This window comes from Manacus candei, unplaced genomic scaffold (genome assembly GCF_025592945.1).
Source record: "Manacus candei isolate 608988 ecotype Guabito, Panama unplaced genomic scaffold, ASM2559294v1 h1tg000014l, whole genome shotgun sequence".
Lineage (NCBI taxonomy): Eukaryota > Metazoa > Chordata > Aves > Passeriformes > Pipridae > Manacus > Manacus candei.
The window spans coordinates 46,311,360-46,336,771 of record NW_026138062.1 but is presented as its reverse complement, the minus strand read 5'-3'; the positions used below and the strand labels follow the sequence as shown (position 1 = coordinate 46,336,771).

At 37.3% G+C, this 25,412-nt stretch overlaps 1 protein-coding gene across 7 annotated transcripts in view; it reads right to left on the bottom strand.

The window, feature by feature from the left end:
* Positions 1-8,298: 8,298 nt before the first annotated feature.
* The window catches only part of GRM5 (glutamate metabotropic receptor 5), a 240,391-nt gene continuing 223,277 nt past the window's right edge, over positions 8,299-25,412 (bottom strand). For 5 of the 7 annotated variants that reach the window (XM_051779197.1, XM_051779201.1, XM_051779198.1 and 2 more), the window contains 3 exons: positions 22,518-22,616; positions 20,847-21,008; positions 8,299-13,298 (listed from right to left, as the gene is read on the bottom strand). In XM_051779197.1, the coding sequence (XP_051635157.1) occupies positions 12,476-13,298; positions 20,847-21,008; positions 22,518-22,616 (1,084 nt within the window). In that variant the 3' untranslated portion in view covers positions 8,299-12,475. The remainder of the gene's footprint in view (positions 13,299-20,846; positions 21,009-22,517; positions 22,617-25,412) is intronic. The other 2 variants (XM_051779202.1, XM_051779203.1) reach the window with 2 other exon arrangements.

Here is a 25,412-nt window from a genome sequence, read left to right as displayed (position 1 = left end):
TGTGTTAAAATAAACAAATAAACAATCAACCAAATAAATAAAATAAAACCATTCTAATGTTTGCATAAATCACAACTTTTGAAAACGCAAAGTGCTATGAGAAAGACCAGTCCTTGTTATTTGCTGGAACCTGCATAAAATACCATCTGACCAGTCACGTACCAAAAACCCTAGTGCAAAAAGCATATAGCACATAGAAAGAAGTATATGTTTATGATTTAGCCTGTGACTATTAGGAATTAATAACATGTTTTTAACCCAGCTAAATACCCTCCCAATGCCTGATAGCTCCATTGAAAACATCATCATCATTGAGGAGAATGAAATTTAACTGTTGGACTGATGACTGCAGTTTGATTTCCCAGCAGCTGTAGCAAAAACCTCTTGGGGGGCGGGTTGGAATACTGTCTTGGAGCTCTTCCCTCTTTCCCATTGGACAGAAGAAGAGTTAAGACTTGAAATTTGTTAAATTGAGAAAGATTTTGACCAGAGAGTGATCATTCCTTTCATTTTTGATCCAGTTGTGTTGAACACTCTGTTCCATTCTGATTTTTTTCTTTTTTTTAAAGTTAGAGTAAGCCCTGAAAATGAGAACATGACTATACCTAGTCTATTCTAGTAAATTTAAGATGAATGGGAACATTTTCTGGCACTGAGGTTGATTAACATGATTTAGCCTTTGATTTTCCTAGGCAACTTATTCTTCCAGAAAACTAGCTCTGTATTAAAGGTAATTGGTGCAGAATAAACCAGTGTATTAGTCAAGAGGAAGTCCAACTCTAGTCAGGAGCTGTATTTCTGTTAACACACAATCTGCAGAAAATTATCCCCTTCAGCAGTTACTGACCAGGAACAGTGCCCTTGCTGATGCATGTGGGCTTTTACCAGCTCAACATAGAGAGGATTCAGTAATAAATTTTGGGTTTACTCACTGGTTAAGTAATTCTATGGCTGAATTCCCATTCGCTTAATTATAACTGGGAATTGTTTTTCTGGGTTTTTGTTTAAGTGAAAAATAACAATTACTGGCAGTATTAATGCAAAATTACCAAGGATTGATTAAAATAAAGCAAGTAAAAAATTTAATTTGAATTCCAATGGAATTCAGGTAGACAACTTTTTGAGGGCATTCAAAGTCAAGAAAACAGTAAAAATTATGACATGTACACGTTGGGAAAACAAGTACTAGTTAACAAAAGATGCTCATTCTCTGGCAAAATTCTGCTATAGAAACATGTTAAAAAACAAGTGCATCAAGTATTACACTGATTACACTGATTACAAGTATCACCCTGAACAGAGCCTCAGACTCTGATCTGTTATACACAGAAGTCTCATTCACACTCATCATCAGTATTTTCAGTGACATTATTCAAGATTGTTATTGCTGTATTATGAGTCCCTTTTTTTTACCTTGTTTGGTAAAACATATTTTCCTTCCTTCAGCTGACTGTATGTTCCCTCTGAGCCAGTGTTGACGCACTACTCATATCCAGCAATCTGTTTTGAAGACAGCTGCTGTCAATGCAGTATGAGATGATCAAACATCCCCTGTTGGTTATCATGTTGTGTATTTGTTGCCTGTTTGGGGTAGTGAAAGGATAATGAAGAAATTAAAAACTCACTATCCCATGGTCTGTCATCAGCAGATAACTGAGGAATAACAGAGGAAAAGGTAATTCCTATATTTTCAGGTAATCCGTCTCAGCAGCGTTGGACTTTTCTATGGAATCTTATATAATTTCTTTCCTTTCCTTTGGCATTCAGCCTGTTTTAACAAAGCTACAGGCAGAGTTTTGTTGTATGGTACAAGAAATGTGCATCTTTTGGGCTGAATTCAAGCTGTCATTGCCCAGTGAACAATGGGCACTTTGTTTCTGTGGGTATTTGTAACAGATGTGACTTCTCTGTAGCTGTGTCCCACTATGGATTTTCATCTGCGGTTGAGGGTTTTCATTCACTGGAGACATACATGTTGTATTATAACTGGGCTATTGTTGTGCCTTTCCCTAGCCTGAACAGATGCTGTATTCTGTTGGAGCAGCACTGCAACCAAGAAGTTTTTGACCTAATGGAGTCATCATTCCAAGCCTCCCAGCACTATTTGGAAGGTAGCTGGTATAAACTGTAAGTGGTACAAGCCAAGACACTCTGTTATATTGCTTTAAGATGAAGCTTGGTGAAGCCTGTTGTTTGGCTGACCATTCTCTGACATTTGGTATTCACATAAGGGCAGTGCTTGCCAGCCTTGCCTTACCAAAGGAGAATGTGATAAGTCTATGTGTTTTCAACTTTACTGCACTAATTTGATGCCAGATTTTACTATCGTGATTATCTAACTGTCTAGCATCTTTCTGGTCATAAATAACAAAGACAAAGACTCAGAAGAGGAAATGGGACAAAATAATATGAAAGGAAATAATGGTATTTCACACAGTTTATAATTGTGCAGGATTTCAGTATGACACTGACATGGAAATTCAGTGACCTTGATAACATCATTAGAGTATTCCTTTCCTGCTCTTTAATGCTCTCACATCCACAGTCTATTTTATGTCAGTGTGATACTTCACCCTTTTGACTTGTTTACTTTCAAGTGGGCCTCCAGAGTTGTGTTGGCCTTTTAGATGCTTCCTAATTTCACAGTCTCATGATTTCTCTTCTAGTAATGTCTCACTTCTAATACAGTCTTGAATTTTTGGTTTTGGTGTTCTTTTCCTTATTTGTCTTAGTCAATTTATCTCAATATTCTATATGCTACTTTTGTGCTTTCTACATGGATACAGCACATCTGCATTTCATATTTGGCCTCTATGGCATTTTGTTTATAAGTTTGTCATTGACATCTAAATTTGGGGCACCCTGTAGTGTTTGTCTTCTACTTGGAAGCAAATTTCATCCTTCTAGTCTTAGACTGAGATTCTTAGAATTCCATGTCCTTTTGGCATCTTCCTCTCCAGGTTCATCAGTAATGTGTCTGTACAGTTAGATAAATGTAAGTCTAAAGTGATTCTTAAGCTGAGATTCAACTGACATCCTTGTTGCTTACACACATGTTTAAGAGTATTCATAATTGAAGCTCTGGAATACCTCAGGAGTGGCTCAGAGCAGAAGGGGATCAGTGGAGGAGAGCCACGTTCTGGGAATTACTCTCATGAGGACCAAGGACCACGGACCAGCCCACAGAGTGTATAACACACAGCATCAATCTTGTGACAAGCACTTAAGCCTATTCTTCACCTTAATGAAACAAGCACAAATCTGAAGTGAACATATGTACATGTGAGCATATTTCAAGCGTTGGATGTGGTGGAATCACCCTCTGGAAATGTTCAAAAAACATATAGATGTGGTGCAAGGGGACAAGGTTTAGTGGTGGACTTGGCAGTGATGGGTTAACATTCGGACTTGAAGATCTTAGAGATCTTTTCCAACTTAAACAATTCTGCGATTCTTCACAACGTATGTGAGAAAACCCAGGTAAAACTTAACAGTGAAGCTTTTCATTTTCTGATCTTTGCTAAGCGATTAAACGTGGTAAGTTACGTGGAGGTACGTTTTGAGTCCCCATTAAACAAAATCATACTGAACAAGCATGCTGATTGCTTTGTTTTAACCTAAAAAGTTGACTAAATTGTAAGACAAACAAACAGATAAAGGAGATGGTGGTTTGAAGCTACTTTCCTGAAAAAGTGTAAATAAATCACAAATGTCTCTGTATATGTGAAAGAAAGCTCATCTAAATCTTTTGTCATAATAAATGTCTCATGCACTCCACTGCAATTTGGTCTTAAACTAATACAATAGGAAAACAATTTTATTAGATAGCCCCCAAACAGACACAAAGGAAGATTGGCAGTTCTTAAAATTCCAGCCCTTTTCCCAATGTTTGTCCCTGCTGAAAGCAGAAGGAGGATGAGAGAAGGAAAAGAGCACCCAGTCCATGTATTAATTCAGCTAAGGAGGGCAATATCGGCAGTAAGGCTTCTCTGGTGTCAGATAGCATTTATGGACCAAATAGGAAAGAAAGATCAAGCTCCACACAGGCAGAGAATTTAGACTCCAAACTTTTTCAGAAATTGAGCTTTTGCTTTTCTTACCACTAACTGCCCTGATATTTCTGAAGGCGTATTATGGAACTGAACCCCTTTCCTTTTATATAAACGCTGATTTGTGATTTAATCTGGAATGGGGATTATCAGTTTATTGGTTTCTGAAGGTCATCATACTGTAGCGATAACAGAAATTCAGCAGAAACACAACTGAGAGGTGGTCATGGAGAATGGAATAAATTAATTTTTCTTGCAAACTGAACAAATCTGATATAGCATTTCAGAGACTGCTTTAAAAATATCCTGCAATAGAAAAAGATGTTGCACATTGTTTTCAAAATCTTTCTCTCCAATAAGTAATATGATTGCAATGCTTTTTTTTGCTAAAACATTCTTCACCCAAAGCAGTGTATTTCACTGAAACAACTGCTGTGGATTTCTGTGCTGAAAGAATTTACTTTGGGATGTAGACTTTTAGGTGGTTTAAAGACATGATGTGAATTCACATTGTTTTTAGCTGAAGATGAGCACTTCACCTACCATTGTGTTATAAATTATTCCCCTTAATTTGTCAACAACAAATAAACCAATTCAGCAATCTCTCTAGAAATGTGTTTAGAAGATAATGCATATGATAATATTTTATCTGAGTGCTGCAGTTGACATACTGCTTTTCACTGCATGCAATGAAATTATTCCAAATTCATGCCAGTCTATGTAAGAATATTAAGACTATTCCAAATCCCAGATTTTGGAATGGGATATAGAGAATTTCCAAACAAGAAAGTTAGTGGGGTTTGTTTTGGTTTGGTTTGGTTTGTTCTTTTCCTGTGCGTGTGTGTGTTTTCTTGTTTGTTTGATTTTGGTTTTTTGCTGGTTTTGTTTTTGGTTTGGTTTGGTGGGTTTTTTTGGTTGTTTTTTTGGTTGTCTTTTTCGGGTGAGGGAGATTTTGTTTGTTTGTGAGGGTTTTTTTTCCATCAAGTGGGGAAAGTAAAACAAAATCTATTGGCTGGAAACAGAATGTAACCAGACTTGAGATAAGGCATTGATTCCTAGAGGTTACAATGGCAGAGCACTAGAAACCAGTTATTCAAGGATATAGAAAATTTTCTCAGATTTTTTTTTTTTTTGCAATTCAAGATCAGATGAGAACCTATAATGATAGGAGTAAAGTACTTTTCTACAATATTTATAAAAAGAATGTTTTGGCATATGAATTCTCAGTTGAACAGTTTTGTTTTCTCTTGTTCAAGACTAGATTATTATGCTATCTCCTCTCAACCTGAAAATCCATATACGCCTCATCCATGAGATTGTGTTTGCTTCAAAAGAGAAAGATCAAATTATACTAGGGGGATATGTAACCATGATATCATTTGTGTTACATTAATCCTTTAAAATAACAGAGAGAGAAAAAGATTATAATTGAAGAGTTTGTGTATAGGCACACCTGGTTTGCAGAAAAATACACTGAAGATATAGCTGTAAGTATTTCAGAGAAAAAGAAGTCCAGTTTTCAGTCATATCACAGATTTTTTTTTAATACTGTTCAAAAACACCAACTATAACATGATGTAGACAATTGAGAAACAAGCAAGTGTATTCTTAAATGCTAAAATAAATTACATTTGTACAGGTAGAAAGCAAAATCAAAGCTGATAAAAATGTTAAATTTTATGAAAATCATTTTCAGTTCACATCAAAATAATAACTTTACATTCTCTATTTTTAATAGTATAAGCAGCAACAACATAAAAAAGAACAAATGCTCACAGAATGTTTGAAACCGGTTCTTCATAAGTTATTAGCAAATTAAAAAAAAAAAATTACAAGCACTTATAGCCCACACAGATCTTTTGGAATTGGCACCATCTCTCTAAAACATCTATATTCTATATAGATTTCTAATTACAAATACCACCAGCAGCTGCCATATAATCCTATTATTACATGTAATATACATAGTATATTTGTTCCCATTTGGCAGATCAGAGTGACTTAATGATTGTTATTTGTTAGTACTGTCATTACTCAGATAAGACAAAACCAGTCATATATACCAATTAATCACTCAGATGAATTTTTTACTTACCTTTATGCTTCACAGGTCTGTATCTCTTTTCCTTTTCACAGTACAAAATTGTAAGTGGCAATTGCAGAGGTTTGAATAGAGGATATAATAATAAACCACTGCAAAAAAAGTGAATTTGGGTGACTCAACTGAAGTTTTTACCAGGTGAAATGCCCAATGGAATGGGTAGCAGATGAATGATTTTCTTGTTCATGAAGAATATTGACTTCTTTTTATGAGATTCATGAAACTGCCAGAAAAGTGTGACCTGTTTCTTGCTCTTGGACATGTTCTCTCACATCCTTTAATACATATGTTAAGTTAGAGTATGATTTTCCCATTGAGGTACCAGATAGAGTAGCAATGATAAAGAAGTATAGTAGGAAGGTACTATTCGCCAAGTTTAGTTCCAGGAACGAACCTAATAAAATCCATCTGCTGTTTGATTCAAAAGAAAGTGGGAAGAACATCCTGTCATTATCATTCTCTGCAGAACAAGTAGCCAAAATCTAGACTTCACTGGCTACTATCAAACTTTGATTTCCTTTACATGGATGTTCATCTGAAGTGAGTCCATTGACCTCAATAGATTAGGAGCCAATGCCAGCAAAGGATTTCAACCCTTAGTTATACAGTGTAATACATAGTTTTTTGGCTCTAGTGTGGGAGTCAGAACCCTTTGTTAAATGTCTAGCCTTGCTATGGAGTTTTTGAGGAGAGTTAGGTGCCCATAAAAACAACACAACAAGGAAAGAGATGCCCAGGATTATCCTACTTGAGTCAGTATGGAAATGCAATGAGCAGAAAATGCTAATTTTCCATTGGGACCAATTTTTGGACACTGCTATACTTTTTGTTTTAAAGATGAGTTTCCTTTGTATAAGATGGCTGGAGGAAAATGAAATGGGTCCCCTTTTCTGCAGTCTCAGAGAAGTGGGAACCCCAAGTTTAATTCCTTCACCTATCCAAGAAGACTCAGTCTCTCCTTTCCATGAAAGGGTATAAGAACACCAGATGGAAGACAAGATGGTTGCAGATACAGAGTTATGTAAGGGCACATCCTCCCCTCCTGTCACTAAAACACTGTTCAGGGAAGCATTTAACATTTTTTCTAGTCAATACATAGCACAGACAAAAGATTGTCTCCACTTCTTCGAAGATAAAATACTCACCTGGTCTCTGTTCCAGAAATTTTTAAAGAATTTTATATTAAATGATCATATATGATCTTTAATTATACCAAGTGTATGTCCTATCAGGTTGCACAGTAGCTGTTCCTTTTCTAATGCAAGGCTCTTGAGTTTTTTTTCTGTTCTGTAAAATGACCTTAGTGAGACGAACAGGGAATATCTCAAAACTGAGTCATTAGAGCACTTTCCAGCCAGGACGAAGGTTTCATCACCTCTGGCAATGGTAGGGCCTGAATTCAGGTCACTTGCCTTCTGCCTGACTATTCTAACCTTAAAGGTGTCATAAAAACAGCAGCATAACCAGACCCATAACCTTAAAACAAAGGAAGATTTCTACTTCATTTTGTAGGGAGTATGATCCTGATGTCTAAGTACTGTGCATTCTGTGTACTCACTCATGGGATATACAGGGATTTAACCAAGGAACCACTGTTTTCTGCATTCCTGATGGATTTTAGCATGAATTATGTACAAAGTTTCTTAGATGTGTGAAGATGAGGGTACTTCTAAGCATACGCAGACATACAGTGCTTGATGCCCGAGTAAGGTGGCAGTTGAATAGTGGTTTTAAAGTTGCGTTTTAAATGTAGGTATTAAGTTCTAATGAAATCCTAACTTTAGGCCCCAAACTCCTTTTTTTTAGAGTTAGCCCTGACACTGGTCTCCAATACACTAAAAAAGTCATGGTCACATTATTAATCCTGACCATAGTGCTCTGATTTCCCTAAGGAACTGACTTTTTTCATGTTGTCTGTTTCTGTCATCTTTTTTCCTCTCACCTCGTAAATGATGTATTAAGCAGAATAGCAAGGTTGCACACTTTCCTTTACAGAGCTTACACCCAGAGCTATGCTGTTTTTCAGTTTTAGTCTCACACACTCTAATGAATACATTCCCAGGGGAACTCTGCTATTATCCAGAACCAGAATCATGGATTGGCCTTCCCGTTTGCTCTCTTTGGAGATCTTATTCTCCAGTTTTGATAAAAAGTTTTCCTTTTGCAAACACAGTAACTGAATAAACATCCAAGCAAACTAACACAACTTTTTTTTTTTTACTTTTAAATCTTTTAACGGTTGCTTTTTAATTAGCATTTAGCTTCTAACTCACTTTTGTAGCTGGGAATCAATGGAAGAAACCAGGACCTTGTGATCAGCTAGGCTCCTATGAAACATCAGCAAGTGATTTGTGGACTGTGGTCTAAAAATATGTGGTCTAAAGTATCTGTATGAGTCTAGGCACCAAATGTTCAGATAGAAGTACAAGGAAGCACATCTCCAAAATCATGCAATTATTCTTCAGACCCAATTTAAAAATACGTTCTTCTTCAGTATTGCAAAGATTTTTTTTCCCAACTGGGCTGCCAGAGTGATTCACTTTATTTCAAAAGCACAGATCCAGAGGTGGTTACACCTTCACTCTTCAGGGTTGGCCTCAAGCGTAAAAGAAATAAATGATTTTTTGAGGTCCCTTTGGTCAAGAATGACAACTCCTTTAAAGTTTCAACTCCTTTAATTCCCTTTCTGGCAGCAGCACTAAATTGGAAGGCAAATTCAAGCCATTCGGTTGGTACTTGCACATTCTTTAGTTAGAATGGAAAGTATTCGTGATTGTAACTTTTGCATTTATGCCTGAAAGACCCTGCCATTATATCTTGATGTCCTAAACAGAGACCAGCATAAAAACAGCATAATGAAATCCTCATGTCTATCATTCATAATTTTCTTTTCCCTTATGTCAAACCCACTGACTTCTCTCAAAGAACTTTCCAGTCTTGCCAATCTCCCTCTGGGCTCCTTTGAATTATTACTACAGGCATTACACCTTTGCCACCTTCTTTTCCAAAATCCCTTTTCTCCTTTTGTTGAAATCCAAACACGTTATAGAAGGTGACATTGGTGTATTCTAGGCTGTACAATTAGATTTATTCTGCCTTATTTAAATGCCACTATGGCTGTTCTATTTTTCATTAAAAATAGACTGACTCCAAGAGGGTACAATCTCAACAAGGTCCATCCATGGTTCCTTGTGCAACTAAAATTTCTGCTGTGGTTGATAGATATGCAAAAGATACATGACTACTCCCAAAATGAGAGTGAATAAAATGTTTAAAATTTGGATTGTGTAGCATTAGGGTTTTAGTCCTTTAAAACATGCATTCAGGTGTTAGATTGAGGGATGTGTGTGTTTGGCGGCACATGGTGCATCTGTATACCTATATCATCTTGGCAATATATACAAAAGTTGTCAGGAAGCTCTGAGCAATAAGTATGGCCAGGATGGTTCAGAATTGCAGTTTCGAAGCAGAAGAGGTATATTTATGCTGAGTTTGACAGTTTCTATTTCTTACTCCTTTTTATTAATCTTGTATTTAAAAATAGGGTTTTTTGTTTTTCTGTATAATCCTTATTTCCACTGCTGATTATTTCATGGTGCAGTGAAACCCACTGATTTGAGCAGGAATACATTAATATTAATTGTCCACCACTGTATAAAAAGACTACATAAATGGGGACCTAAAATACTAGGGAAAGATCAAGATGGAGAATGTTCTTGTAAAGACATTGGTCTACAGTTTAAAGTATAAGAGAACAGGTAGGAATAGAATCCATTTAAAATTAACATTAACTATCTCAGTAGTTTATATCAAATTATCTCAATTGTTTATATCAAAACAATATTGCACTGATGGGAGACATATATTATTATATAAGTCTTCCACAAACAACAATTAAGTGGTCTAGTCTCCCTAAATGAGAATTTGTGTCACAGACTGATTGGACATGCTCTTCCCTTAAGTGTAGGTTGTAACCAGTGACAGAAGATTCTTTCTCATAAAGACATGGGCAGCTAGGGGATGATGAGACATTCTAGTACTGTGAACCAAGAGGGCAGAACTGAGCTCTAGTCGGGAAACCATACAGCAGCACAGAACTGAGTCTGTGCTAAGCTGTCATGTGAGGAGGCAAAAGCTACATAAAAGCAACAAGGACCTACAGTCATGACTAAGTGTATCAATTTGCCTTCTGGAGTAGAGCTGTTTCATGACCTGCCTGTTCATGCTATAGGCATAGCTAGTAAACAACTGTACCTGGCAAAATAAGCATGCCCAGACTGAAACTGGATAACACCGTCTTGCTCAGGATGCACAGCGTCACTGAGTATCTCTCTGAGGTGCTGGTTTGGATTCAGTTATCTATTACTTTTCTATTTTAAATGTTGTTGGGCAGTAAATTGGAGTACAGCACATAATAGTGAAACAAGCATCCCAAAGGAATAGAAAATGATCTTTGCTAAAGCATGTGAATGTGCTTTCATGTTTTGCTTGTTTGATCAAATATTTATTATTTTGGGCATGGGGGAGGAAAAGGAGGTATGAATTTTGATTACAAAATATTCATTATCTTTGAAGAAATAAGATCTAAAACATTTTGAAAATGAAGCATAACAGCCTTATTTCAAGGCTCCCTTCCTTGAAGCTGTCTTCTGTATAAGGCTACATCAATTCAACTTTGAATTGAAGTACATCACGCACCACTTCATACTACCCTTAAACAAAATAAAACAAACTCATAAAAGTTTGGCACCTGAGGACAGCTATGTCATGAAGAAGAGAGCCAATACAGTGTGCGTTTAGGGTCCGACTTAAAAGTTCTATGTAACTATACCTATCAAAAATTATTTAGCTACTATTCAAACTTTTAAAACTCTTCCCTGCCTGTATTAAAAAAGTGCTGTGACAGTATGAAGTGCACTAAACTGTACTACCTTGATATAGGAAAAAAATATGAGGAATCCCCTTGCTTATTCTGTGAGTTGTTAAGAAACAAAGACTGTTCATTCATATCTCATTAGCTCTTCTCTGTTTCAACCTTTACTCTGTATTGCTTTGAAAGTACTTTTTTTGTCACAGTTCATAGCTGCAATGTATCAGCAGCTAAATAAAGTTCAAAATTTTTGCTTATTAAAGAGTAGCTAAATCACCTCTAAGCAGACTTTGACATGGGTCTTTTTTTCCCTATATATATTAATTGTGATTACAACAACCTTTCCACTGACAGCAAGCATTCATCATAATCCAAATTGGTCTCCTAGAATTCTGTCATTATGGAGAAAATCCTTAGAGTGTTAACTGTTCCTTACAAGCAAAGATTATGGGAATCCGAATAAGTATTTTAACTGGTAGTGTTAGCATAAGAACATCCGTAAAAATGTATTAGTTTCAGTAGGGAGTGCAGCTATAATATAGCTCAGTAGTGCTGCTAGAAAGAGAATATTCATCTCAACAACTTGCCCTGATAAGGGAATTACAAAACAGTACTCCAGAAAATATTTTTTGCTACTTCATTATTAGTTGGCAACATGGTGAAATAGTCAGGAAATCTTCCTTGGGTTTTGTTGTTGTGAAGGTGAATCCAATGTTGACAAATTGAATTTTTGATACCGATAGAAGAGAATTTTATAAACAAATGTGTAGGTAGAGAAGTCACTTGTAAAGCCCTCCATATTGCAGTCACTCACTGCAGAGCCTCAGCTTAGTGTTATCCAAGTGTAAGGTATCACGGACACAATATTCTTCAGCAAAAAGTTTCATAGTTATTGAACATACATTACTACTTGCTGAGATCTTCATAGAAAAAAAAGAAAGAAAGCTTGACAGGTTGGTCCCAGATTTGAGTCTGTTAGAAAATGTACATTCAATGTTTGGTCTTCTATTCTTGATAAAAGATCAAGGTTGACTTCTGGGTAAGGAATCTGAGTAAACAAACAAACCATTGTACAGTTGTTTACAATCTAGTTTCCCTCCCACCCTGCCCCATATATTGTACACACAGTTCATTGTAATACTAAAGCAAAGCACTTGGTATGTAACTGGATTAACAGACTCCTTATAAGCCCTCAAAAGTAGATTCAGTGTTTCTGAAAAGCCCATGTTTTTTTAAGGCCACGATAATCTGCCACAAGTCATTTTGTCTTTAAATCAGCATAATTAATCTGGTGTTTCCACTCCTCAAATAATTCTTCTTCTTCCCCTCTGTTCCTCACAAGATGACCCAATGCCTCTCACTCTATCTGCGTAAACACTGGAGGTCTTGAAGGCTTGGCTATTCCCTCACTACTTCCTTGTAGCTGTTGAGATTCAATGTTGTGTTGAACTACATTCACAGCGAAGAAGAACTTTGAGTATAATCTCTGATGAGGAGTGTGTCATATTTGGGAGAGGATGGGATACAGAGAGCTGATTCAGAAACTGGAGAGCTGGGAGATGCACTTCCAGAATCAACGGAGTCTCTAAAAGGAGAAGGAGGAGTTAAAGCTACCAACTCCTCCAGGTCTTGCTTGGCTGATGGTGTCTCTGAAGTGCCTTCTTTGACACTGTCATTTGAAGGTTTCCTACCAGACTGTGAAGCGCCATTGACTTCAATGGCAGGAAGTGGTTGGATCTCTGCAAGCGTGGTCATTGTTGTAGGGAGCTGGATTTCACGTGGAATCAGGTATGAAGAGCAGAGAGGAGCAGCCACCATTGTCCCTGGAGTAGCTGTTGAAAGCATCATAGAGTTCAGCTCACTGATATTGGCTGTAAAACGAGTAACCACACTACTGATCTGTTCCATGAGGGAGCCTTGAGAGGAGCTACTTCGCTGAGGAGGTTCTGACTGGAAGGTAGGGACATCATCTTCTGTTCGGCTAACGGAGGCAGTTCTGTGGCTCAAAGTGCTGATAGGTGAGGGAGTCTGTGGTCGGTACTGAGCTGGGTATTGCTCTTCGGCTTCTGAAACGTCGTAAAGTGGTTTGGCACTAGCCTCAGGAAATGTAGCGCTGCTACTGGGTCGGCTACTATCTGTGCTTTTAGAAAAAGGCTTGATCACTGCAGTTTGGTTGGGGTTCTCTTTTTTGTTGATATGGACTGACAACCGCTGCCAAAGGTGTGCTCCTCGGCTGCTTTTCTCATTCTGGGCCCAGGAAACTGATTTCCCATTAGAACTGTAAACAGAAATAAGATGGTAACTTGCATCAAAGTTAAAAATATAATCACTGTACCTATACCATGGGTATATTGTATCTCAGAGCTTATATTCATCATGAAGCCGACTGCAATTTCATCTATATCTATATATATCAATTGCAATATATTTATATCTATAATTTATACTTATATGTCCCAGGACAACAAGCAGTGTGCCAGCTCATTTCACAGGCCATTTGTGAATCCAGCCATGATCTGTTCTGTGCTAGTTCACGGCCACTGCTGACCCCTCTGCTGTGGCCCTTGAGACATAGGCAATGTCCATCCTGAGGGAAGGAGCATCTTGATGGCTTCCCTTCTGTTGGATTGGTATCACAGAGGCTGTGGTACCGAGGGATGTAGGGAGGAGTGAAAGATAATTAAGTACTTGAAAAGAGTAAGTGAGAGACCTGGATTAACTGGGGGCAAGTATGTAGGCTGGCCTGGGAGCATTCAGTGGTAAGGAGCTTGATGTAATTTTGGGGCATGGATTCCTAGTATGGGGTAGGGATTGTAGATTGAAAGATGGAGTCTTTCTCCCAGTCTGTTACGGCTGGGGGAAAAAAACATCTCTTTATATCCCACTGCTTGGAAGTACTAGAGTAATACACAGAAAGGGGCTATACTGGCTGTAGGTGGAGAGATGCTTCTGATGTGTGACTTCTTCTTTGAGGTACTTGGTAAATTAGCTGCCACTAGATTAAAGAAATGATGTACTTTTTTTTAGTTGCAGGTCAGCTCAGAGAATGAAACTATGTTCCTAGTAGGAAAAAAATACTGGACAAACTATACAAGCAGCTCCTCATGGTGACCTGAGTTGCAAGACAGCAATAAATATTTTGCTCCACTCTTCTGAAAAATGAATCCTCTTATGGTAAATTCTCTTCAGATATCATCATACTCTACTCTTTATCAGAGTTGCTTATTTTTCTCCTCTTGCTACTTAAAAAAAGGCAGCAGTAGCACTTATAAACACATAGTATGAAATGTGTCCTTTCCGTTTACATTTTCCTCAGGCTGATGAGCTGGTGTTTGCACATATATCAACCTATAGTTCTTGGAATTAAGGAAGACCATTAGAAATATTTTTTAGCTGAAACAGACAATGACTGTGAAGTGACATCAACAGGAAAAACAGTCTCCACATACAAATAAACATGATTTATATACAAAATGCAACAGATTTTCAGACAATTCACTTTGGTTTCCAAAGCATTTGCTATAGCCACTGAGGATTTTTGAAAAGACAGCAACGTTGGAAACCCTGGCAGATTATCACAAATTTGGATTTTGTTTGCTTTTTAAGTCTGCAATAGATATACTCACATTAGCCTACAGCGTAACAGTTTGCAAAGCACACAGTTTACTAAAAACAGATGACTTTATATCAGCCTTCATGTGGAGGCTTGCCTCAAACTATCAGTTTAATAGCTCTTACAGTCATCTAAAAAAAAAGTTGTGTGCTGAGTGTAAACAAAACCTTTTTCTGGGTTTACATCTGTGATTACATTACATGGAATTACGATGGATCGTGTAACACAACATATGCCAACAGCTTTCCCCTTCAAAAGCAGCATGACAGAATCCAGTAGACAAACACAATGTAAACCAATGAGTACTTTAGGAGACAGTAGACAGGGAGATGATCCGTATAAGTGCATAAGGGTTCATCCCCTTGCTGCAGTGGCCACCAGGATGTTATCTGGATCTTGGACATTGACTGTAAGACCCCTATTCCCAAAATATCAAGCAAAACAGCCAGTGGTTTGTAACTTGCAGCTGAGACAATCCCTTCCTTCTGCTGTACCAAAATCAGAGCAAGAAGGAAAAGCAAATCTGATTTGTAGCACTGCTCACTCTAGTTCTTTGGATTTCTATGAATGCGGTCCTGGACTGAACAGGAGCTGACACTAATGTCTTGAAGAGGAAAACTGTTCCCTCTGAGAATTGTATGCTTCTCTGCCAGGAACATATACTTGATGGGTGTTGAGGCTCCTTGGTCATGCTCAGTCCTGAGCTCAGTGGGAGCTCAATGCCAGCAGCAGGAGCAGAATTTGGATCATTTGGTAGATGAGATATTGCCTCTAGGTCTGGTATGATGGGGACCTTGTCCCAGCTGCAGCTGAATTTGAGCTGGACCAGGAGGCAGACTGATCTGGCACTTGTAACTTTGATTAGGCAGAAAAAGAGGGCCTAGTTCCAGTACCAGATGTCCTCTTGGTGAGGTCTTAGAGGGATCTGTGACAGACATGCCTGCCACAGTGGTGAAATAAATGCCATTAACATGAAGGACTAGCAAATAGAAATGTTTGCCCAAAGAAAGGTATATTTTAGCACCCCTCCTGACTTCAAGCACTGGCTTAGTAGAGATGTTTCAAATCCTATGGCTTTAGGTGTGCAAATGAGCACTAAATGCACATAGACATTTTCATTGACTGAAGGTGAGATTTTAAGAGCTTGTGAAGGTAACATGTTACTTCCTCCCCTGGTCACAGTTAAAGAGACAATCACTAAGGAGAGCTATGAGACTGAAGAGCCTGGGGAAAGGAAAAGGATGAAACCAGAGGTTGTGTCCAGCCCTTGGCAAAGGCAGCTGACTGTTAAATCTTCAGTGGAACAAGACACCAACCTCCCTGAATCTCAGTTTGGTTTTGGGTCAGTCTTGGTTGAAGCATTTGTTCACTGCCTTTGCACTATGTGCAAGCATAATCAAGCTCTCATGGAGATCCTAGGGCTCTGAAGGAGACCCAGTGGCTGTTTTAAATTATAACAGTGGCTGTTATAAATTTTGTGAAAAAACCTGAAAGACTTGACCATTATTCATTGCAAATTCCTTGATATTAAAAACTGAATAGGAAACAAGTACCATTCACTGAAATGGTGGTCAGGCTGCCCAAGGAAGTAGTAGAATCAACATCCCTGGAAGTGTTCAAAACATGTGTGGATGTGGCACTCGGGAAAATGGGTTAGTAGTGAACACGGTGATGCTGGATTAACAGTTGCATTCAGTGATCTCAGAGGTCTTTTCCAACCCTTATGATTCTATGATTTATTAGTAAGGAATGAATCTATAGATAAAATCCTAGTAGTCTGCCCAGCGACAGTAGGAATTGTTGTGTCGGAAGCGTATCATCCACTTTATCATGTTGCACTTACTTACTATGGAGTCAACACTGAACTAAAGTGTGCAATCATTTATCACCTCTGTGAAAGGAGCACCTCTTGTTTTCTTCTGTTGGTATGAAACGGTTATGGATAAATTGCAGTGATAATACTTAAGGATCCTGCTCTAACCACATGTTGCTACTCTGTCAGGTTAACTGGAAACGACTGTGATGCACACAATTTAAAAATAGAGAAATAAAAATGGATCAGAGACTAGGATGACTAGACATGGTTAGGACTAGGATGTCTAGTAATGGAGTTGTTTACATTCACTATGCCCAGCTCTGCCCTGACTCTTCAATGATGGTAAACTTTAGGTCAGTGAAATTCTACGGTTTTCTTTAGAAAGGTTTTGGCTCCTTCATTTCAGAACAAAAGAATTAACTTTTGAACTCCCAAAGGAATTCCAGTGTAAAGTTTGCCTGCACGCCCATTTTTCTTCCCTGCTCTCCTTTTCTGTTGGCACATTACACAGAATAGAGCAGAGCAGAGCAGAGAGTAGCAAACTCCTATCAGTGACACTAAAATATTGGAAAAAAATTTTTTGATAAAACAAAGCCTTTTGCAGCACCTTTTTTTTTATTTCTTTCACTAAAGGTTAATTAGGTTCAGCCTTATGCACAAGAGGGGTTTCCTTAGAAAAAAAATTGTACTATTTGTTTCTTCAGTGCCTTTATTAAAAGTTGCTTTGATTTTGATTTTTCCTGGCATTTTCCCAGCCTGCTACACCTACCATGATATAATATGTAAAAGAAATGAGAGCTTTTGAAGTATCTGATACTTTAAATATTTCTCCTACAGTTGTCCACTTGATGACAGAATTGCAATTAGTATTGTTTCTCATTTTCTTCCCTTACTTAATCTTTTTAGATACACTTGTCTTTAGGGCTTTGTTTTGTATTCATAAGAGATATTGACTGCTTTTTATCCACTTAAGTGTAAAAAAAATATTCCCCTCCCTTTACACATGTAAGATTTTTAACTGTATAGAATAGATGGCTTTGTCTTTTGTTTTGGCTGCTGTAGTAGTAATTTTGTATTACTACATGTAATACATGTAGTACACTGTAGTAGTATTTTTTCCTCTCTGGTATGATTACCTATGAGATGGTGCATAGCTCTGCCATCAGCATTTTTTTAGTCAGATGCTAGTAAAGCAAATGTATTTTGTGAGGTCCTTCAAAATGCAGAAGAAATGAAAAACAGGAAGAGGAGTACAGACACAGCAGCTTAAAACACTAATAATTTAGCAAGGGTGCCATTCTCATTAATTACCTGGAGTTGCTAAAATTAATTCTGATGATGAGAGCCTAGGGACTTGTACTGGGGAGAGTTACTGAAAGCATATGTAAATTGAAAATAAGTCACTTATTCTCTTGTTAATATCTTTAACTGAAATAGGAAAATCAGTTTAAAATATGGAATTCATTAGTTTTTAAGAGAGCTTAGAATGCATAGTGACATAGTGTTATTCATCAGTGGAATCTGGAATACAAGGGTAATCATTACAGATTAATACAAAAATTTAACATAATTTTTGTTCTTCCTCACATACCAGTGTCAGAATCTGACTGCAGATTTGGAATGATACACCTGAAAACAGACACCGGACAATAAATTGTTGGAGGCCTGTAGGATCTGTTTGCAATCTGTCCTCACAGGACTATAATAAAACAATTATTTCAAATTCTTAAATTTATAAGCCCATGAATGAAATTTTGAATTTCAGAACACTGATCTAAATATTATGGAGCTAAAATTGGTGTCAAATTTAAGTTTAGATGTTTCAATGTTACATTCAAGCTTGAAACAATATCTTGTTTCGTAAGATGACATAGTTAAGATATTGCTTCAACACTGTGCAGACTTCTCCTATCTTTAAGGGAGAAGTCTTTCCTTGTTATCCCCAGAACCAGCTGGCAGTGGTAAGCAGGATAAACTTCTGTACTTGGATCAGACCATATAGCTTCCTAAAAGAGATCTCCTGTTATTCAAAGTAAACAGTAAGAAGCTCTTCTGCTTTCAGACTCCTCTGCTGAAAGACTCAAAGATATAATTGAGACTCCTCTTATTAAAGAGTCAGTGATATAATTACTCTGCCTGAAAAGGATTTGTGTGCTATCTGTTGATTTAATTAAAAATTGACTCTTCACAAGGGACAGTCTGTGTGTGTGTCTGTGATGCATGCAAGCAGGGGCACATATGTATTTTTTTTCATCTTGTCACTTGCAACCTCAGTTCATTATTCCTTTTGCTTGTAGTGGCACAAGTTCATCCTTGGGAGAATGAAAATGCTTTGCAACATGCTAAAAGCACTGAAATGAAATAAGTGGTTGAAGTGGTGAACTCCAGTATACCTGTATGAACAAGTAAGTCATAGTTTCTCCCAGGACTATAGGATAACCTGGATGACTGGCTAAAACTGAATATAGAACCAAAGGTGTCTAAATTAGGTCAATTCTATCACTGTAATGCTATTTTATGTCATTGCTATTTCTCTCATTTTAGGAAACCTCTATACGTGTATGTAATTGTTTCCCTGGGTGAAAGTCAATTCTGCCACACACAAATAACCTGCTAGTGCTGTATCACTCAAATTACTTAGCTTAAATTATTCTCATATTGCTTTTTCTATGGAGATAAATTATAACAAACAAAAAAGAGGAATGACACAAGGCAAAAATTAATTTTGTCCTGTACCGAGTTCTAGGGCAATATATTTTACAATTATTTTTCAGAGTAGTTTTCTGTTGTCAACAAGAGCAATTATTTATATTTCTCCACAAACTGTAATCTGTTGATACCTCTTTTCCTCATGAAAATCTCAACTGACATTTATATAAATAACTTTAATATATAAGGATAAATGAAACTAGAAATTGAGAGAGAGTTGATGGACAGAACCTTTGCCAATGACTTTCCAGCACAGCCACCAGCAATGGTAATGCTGGCAGCTGCTTCAGCAATATGCCTGATTAGAACAGGAAACAAAGTGTCTTGTATCTGAATGAAACATTTCTGGTACACTTATTATCATCACCCAAAATGCAAAAATTATCCTGGTATCAGATGTAACATCTTTCCTCTATTACTGTGACCTCATTGCAATTGTTCATTAAGGCAGCTAGTGCTGGGTTTCACTTTTTTTCTGAAAAATGCCATTTTAAACATCTCTGAGCACATACACTGGAGCATTCTATTCACAGGATGGAGGGACAACAGCACCTCTTGGACTGTGAGTTCTGCTTCCTGATGCTTTAAAGATTTTTCATTGTTTTTATTGCTAAAGGTATGAAATGAAAACTGGGAAAAGTAGAAACCATCACCTTATCTGACTCTGAAATCAGGAATACAAGCAGTGCACAAGAAAAAAAAACACCAACACAAACACACACGCACACACACACACGCAAAAAAAAAAAAAAGATTTAATTCTCCCAGTTGTATCTCCAGAGTCAAGGGTTGATTTGATTTCTATCCTCTGCAAAGAAGATACAATTAGAGGAATTTTAGATGTTTGACATGCCTGATAAATAATAACAGAAGTATTTTTGCACATGGGACTTATCAGCAGGAAAATTACTCCTGTAAATTATTAATTAGTTTCTTATTTTTTGCATTTAATCAGATCAGAAATGCAAATATGATGCAAGAAATGCAAAATAAATGATGCTGTGATGCCTGCTTTTTGAAAGACTCATAAACATTCCATTCCATAATAGATTTTATTATACATGTGAATGATGGTCATGGGTGATGCAGGATGCCCAAATGCCCCTTAATGAGAAATAGCCTTACAAGGCATCACTTAGTGTACCCACTACTGCTATTTTTATGACACTTTTCATCTTGAGAAATTCCATGGCACTTGTAAGACTAATATAAAGAGATAGTTAGGCTCTGATGTGGAAAATATGCATGCCAGGATTAGAACAGAAATATAATTTTGCCAAGGGATTTGAGGACATGAGGTCAACAATACTGCCCAGTATGAATTGCACAGCGTTATTTAGATTGAAATGATGTAGGTGAGATTTGGTTAGTATCATGGGAACTCTTTTTCCTGTGAGATGATGAGGTTTTCTCATCATATACAAATGGTCAGACCCCTGCATCTGTCCTTTTCCATCTGCTCTTCATCTCAGTGACTTCTAGCACTGGTCTGGTACTTACTGAGACAAAAGAATGGCACCTACTTTCTGTTCTGCAATGTCTGGAAGATTCCCAGGCCATACAGTGACAACTGTACTGAGCTCACAAAATTTGACAAGGACCACTGGCCAGGACACTGTGGCTGGAGACAACAAAACACAGCCATCAAATGCAATTGCACTCTCTGTTAAGCAGCAGGTGTTCTTAACTGTTTGAGTAGGTCTTGCAGCTGACAGTCTTGCTGTGGAACTATTAGACTGACACAGTTTCCAGTCTTTTTGACTGTTAGGGCATCCTCTTTGACAGGAACCTTTTTGTCCTCTCTACTTGACTCAGATCGATTACAGTCTGGAATGCAAACAGATTCTTCACTGTGAAGATATAAAAAAGAAGTTTTTCAAGGGTATATATTTGGCCGGCAAAGCAGAACTGAATACTGTACAACAAAATACAGTTGTTTGACATTTACATGTACTTTTCTGCTCTTCAAAAATCCATTATATAATGATTGCAGATAGCTTTTAAATGAAGAATAACTATTACTGAAGGCAATGCAATGTAAGGAAAAAAACCCCAGACAACACATGGACAAGAAAAAATTCCAGCTGACAAAAAATATACATTGTGTACTACACTCAGCAATTAATGTATCTAATGTTATTTAACTGCAGGAGCCCCCAGGTGTGTGCTGTGTGGCGTTAGAGTTGCTGGTCTTATGTATATGTGTGAATGCTGCACCCAAGGGGAACATAACACTGTGAAGTGTTTCACAGAACACCCTCCTGCGGTGATAAAATTCACCTGTGATGTAACTAACACTTGGGAAAAGTGAAGGTGTAATTTGGTCATACTGTGCTTTAAGGTTACATTTATAAATATCTTATAGGGGTCAATAAGGAATGAGTAGCTCTTTTAATAAATGGTAAAATGGTTCTAACATCTCACAGAATGTAACAGATACAGTGCTTATTAAGAGTATTGTTTAATGAAATATTTATAATCATCTGTGACATATGCAGCTTATTCATTTATGAATAGAGATGTCTGGATAAAAGAATTTTCTGTGCTAGGGGAGAGTTCAGCTTTTGGAAATCGTTCTGCACTCAAAATGAGATGAATAGCTGAAATTTCCAGGTACTTCACAGAATTAAATAGTTAAAAACATTTCAGTAGAGAAACATCATAATGGCTATATTGAAACTGATAATCCCAGTAACATTGAAAAAATGTAGCATTTGATATTCGTTAAATTTTAACATTGGTGTTTAACGACATGCAATATATAATGGTCAAAAAAAAAAGTAAGTATATAAGTTAAATTAAATGGAGCAAGTTATGAAAAAGATATTCTAAACTTTATTTTAAATGAGTTTGAAACCTTTCCTTAAAACCACTGTAAAACGCTTTCCAACAATATTTTGATTGAGAAGAACCAACATTTTCATATTGAAAATGTTTTCATCAATCAGTTGTTCTCTGCCCTTTTTAAAAGTTCTTTTGATTAGACTTAATGTAATCCCAAATATGCAGGAGGACTACCCTTACTCCAAGTTTGAAAACTGATTCTCTTCAGCTGCCTGACTGGCTTAATGAGTCAGCTGTGAGGTTTCTCCTCCCCAAAGCACCGTATTACAACAACATCACACAGGACATGTGGTTGAGATCACTTGAATGAACATGGTGCAGGGCTTTTTTGGCGGTCAGATGGAACACAGAAATCAGTAGTGGCAACATGTTTTCTTTTTTCTTTTCTTTTCTAAACATACTTTATTGGATACACAGAAATTACAGACAGAGGATGTGGCCTGGCATTGTCCAGGGCTGCTCCTCCTGTTCACAGACATATGACACTGCCCTAAGGCCACTTGCTGTTTGCTTACCTGGTCATTGTAGCTCTCCCACCATTCCCCATACTCCCTTTTGGGGTGAAACACTCTATTTCCGACTTGTGCGGGGGAGCCAGTCTCCTGCCTTTGTACCTAATAAGTCACGACAACAACAGGAGCAAACAGAGAGAAGTGATTGCGTGCTCAGCTTTCTGTGACAGCTGCTGTGCAAAGGGCCATGCACATGAATGTTACTGTGGCAGTGGTAGGGAATAGTGTAAAGCAGCTGTGGGAGTGGTGGAATAGCTGCATAAAACCCCAGACCGGTGTTAAAGCAAACAGGGTTATGCAGGACAGGTGCTCACCATTTTCTTTAAATATAGGTGTATAGGAGGAGCTGAAAAAAATCTACAGAATAAATAACTGCTAACATTTTATCTTTAATATTTTTTGAAGTTAGACCAAAATGTATAGGCTAAGTGGTTTAAGGGAAACTGCACTTAAATAAAGGATCAGTGAGAAATCAGCTGGTGGCCACATTCTCAATCCTAACTTAATATTTTTCCCTGGTCCTACATCTTTGGAACACTTGACTTGTTCTGCTTTTCAAATCAAACACCAGTGTAGTTCACTGCTTAGGTAAAATTTGGGTGGGCTCACAGTTCATGTTGTGAATGGGCCTTCCTCTCTCCATTAGCAATAAACAGAAGTTAGATGCCTTGCTGAGATGTAGACATAAAATCAAGAGAAATCAATCCTAATCCAAGAGCTCAGTGCAGCACTATGCATTTTTAAATGCCATAGCTCACACTTGGATGAAAAATTCACTTGGATAAAGAGTTTAATAGTTGAGGATCTAATTAATCTCTGGATAGGATACCATGATAAGACCTGGTCATTGTTACAATGGGATGTGAGCATTGAAGTGGTCTTATACAGGCTCTCTTCCCAGTAGTGAACTTCACTCTAATAGTATAAATTCTTGTGCTAGGTGTTTAAATGCTTTAAGAAAATTTGGGCAAAATACCTGCAGATGTCTTCTCAAAGAGTTTGTGATATCCCATTTCCAAATTCTGTAGGGGACCTTGTGCATTTAACACCGCTAAAATTACAGAATAAATTACTTATTTGTTACTCATTCATTAACCTGCTCTAGATAGCAAAAGTACCTTGAAGAGAACTATCCTGTAAAAGAAAAATAACCTGAGTGCACAGAAAGTGAGACTAAATATTGGGTGCAGTTGTAGTAGACCCTCAGATGCAGTGTATATTGCATAAATAACTGATGAAGAAGCTTAGTGATCCAGAGACAGTAAAATGAGATGTGTTCAGTGCAAAGTCCTTTCATTTACTAATTACAATCTTACTGAGAGGAGGAACAACAGGAATTTTGTAGACTGGCTACCAAGGTTTTAAGGCAATCCAGAGTGTGGTATATGTAGTGCTCCCAGATAGGCATGAAACTTGCACAGGACACATATTAAATGGAAGCCGATTCCTAGAGCAGAAAAAAGAGTGGATGGGCTTAGACAGTAGATAAATTCACTGAAAAATACAAAGGAAGTCAAAATGGATTATACAAATTAAATTGGGGTAGCCAGAGAGAAAGAGCAAAGAGAAAAGAGTACATAGAAACTTCATAGGAAAAAAAAAAAGAAAGAAAGCTGATGTGAAAGTGTTAGACATCAAAGAAAGTAGAGTTTCAGAAGAGCAGGAAGGAAACACAGTAATGTTTAGACCAAATAACCAAAAGAAATATTTTGCCTAGCAAAGCAGAAGGAGAAAAAGTCAAAAGCAGGAGAAAGAATTTGAAGACTATAAATACTCACAATAAACTGAATTCTCACATGCACCCAACAAAAAGAAATAAGAGGTAAGTGTCCTTGGTAACTCCATCCTGAAGAACCCCTGGTTAGGATGGATGTGACCCAGATAAAGAAACTCCCCAAATTGTCCATTTCACATTAGTATAAATTTCACTGCCTTGAAAGTCTGCAGAGAGATTACTATGAATCTCTCAAGATTTTCCATCCACTCAAGAGCAAATTACACCATCAGAAATAGTATGTCATCTCATAATGCCTCTAAGTCTTGAACCATAGTAACTGCTACACTGCCATTCGTTGTGCTAAATATCCACATAATTATGAAAATAGTCACAAAACTTTAATCAATCCTCCTAGTGTTTGAAGTGCATCTAACTGTTGAAAGGAAGCTGCAAAATTCTTTAGATGATCATTCTGTAAAGGTATCCCAAGGGTTCTGGGTAAAATTATTTTGAGCTTTCAGAGCAGACAAACAAAATGATTTTGCCTCAGAATGTCTTGCATTAGAGAAATGACCCTTTCCAGGTTGTTAAAAATAAGGATTATTTTAAAAGAACCAATCTATTGAGAGGAAAAAAACCCAGACATTTCATTGCAATTTACATAAAAAATACTCGTGTTAAAATTAATTGGGTATTTTGGCTAGTGTATGGAGGAGGCATAAAACACTACAGTGTGTAAGAACAGAGTTATTTTCTCATTGTCAGTTCCAGGACTATATATTGGTTAGAAAAGAGAAAGAAGACTTTGATTCTGTGCAAAATGCAACTACTAAATTCTGTTGAAGGATTTAAAATATTTTGGGTCATTTTGGGGATTTTTTTGGATCTTTTGGTGGGACATTTTAGGCTGTGTCATTTTTTTGCACATGAGGAAGCTGTCTTAAGAAAAAAGCTTAATGATAAATGTTTTGTAAGTGTTAATAAATATGTTTTGTAAGTGTTGATCAGTGACAGGAGATTTTGGAAGTAATTCCCAGTAATTCAGTACTGCAGATCTTGTCCATTTACCAAATCTTATGCAGCAGTGCTCTGGACTCTCCAGAGAGGATCAGTAAAGAGAAGGAAACTTACTCCTGGTCTGAGAAACCATGTCTGTACTGCCTTGGCTTTTTGTGAATTCA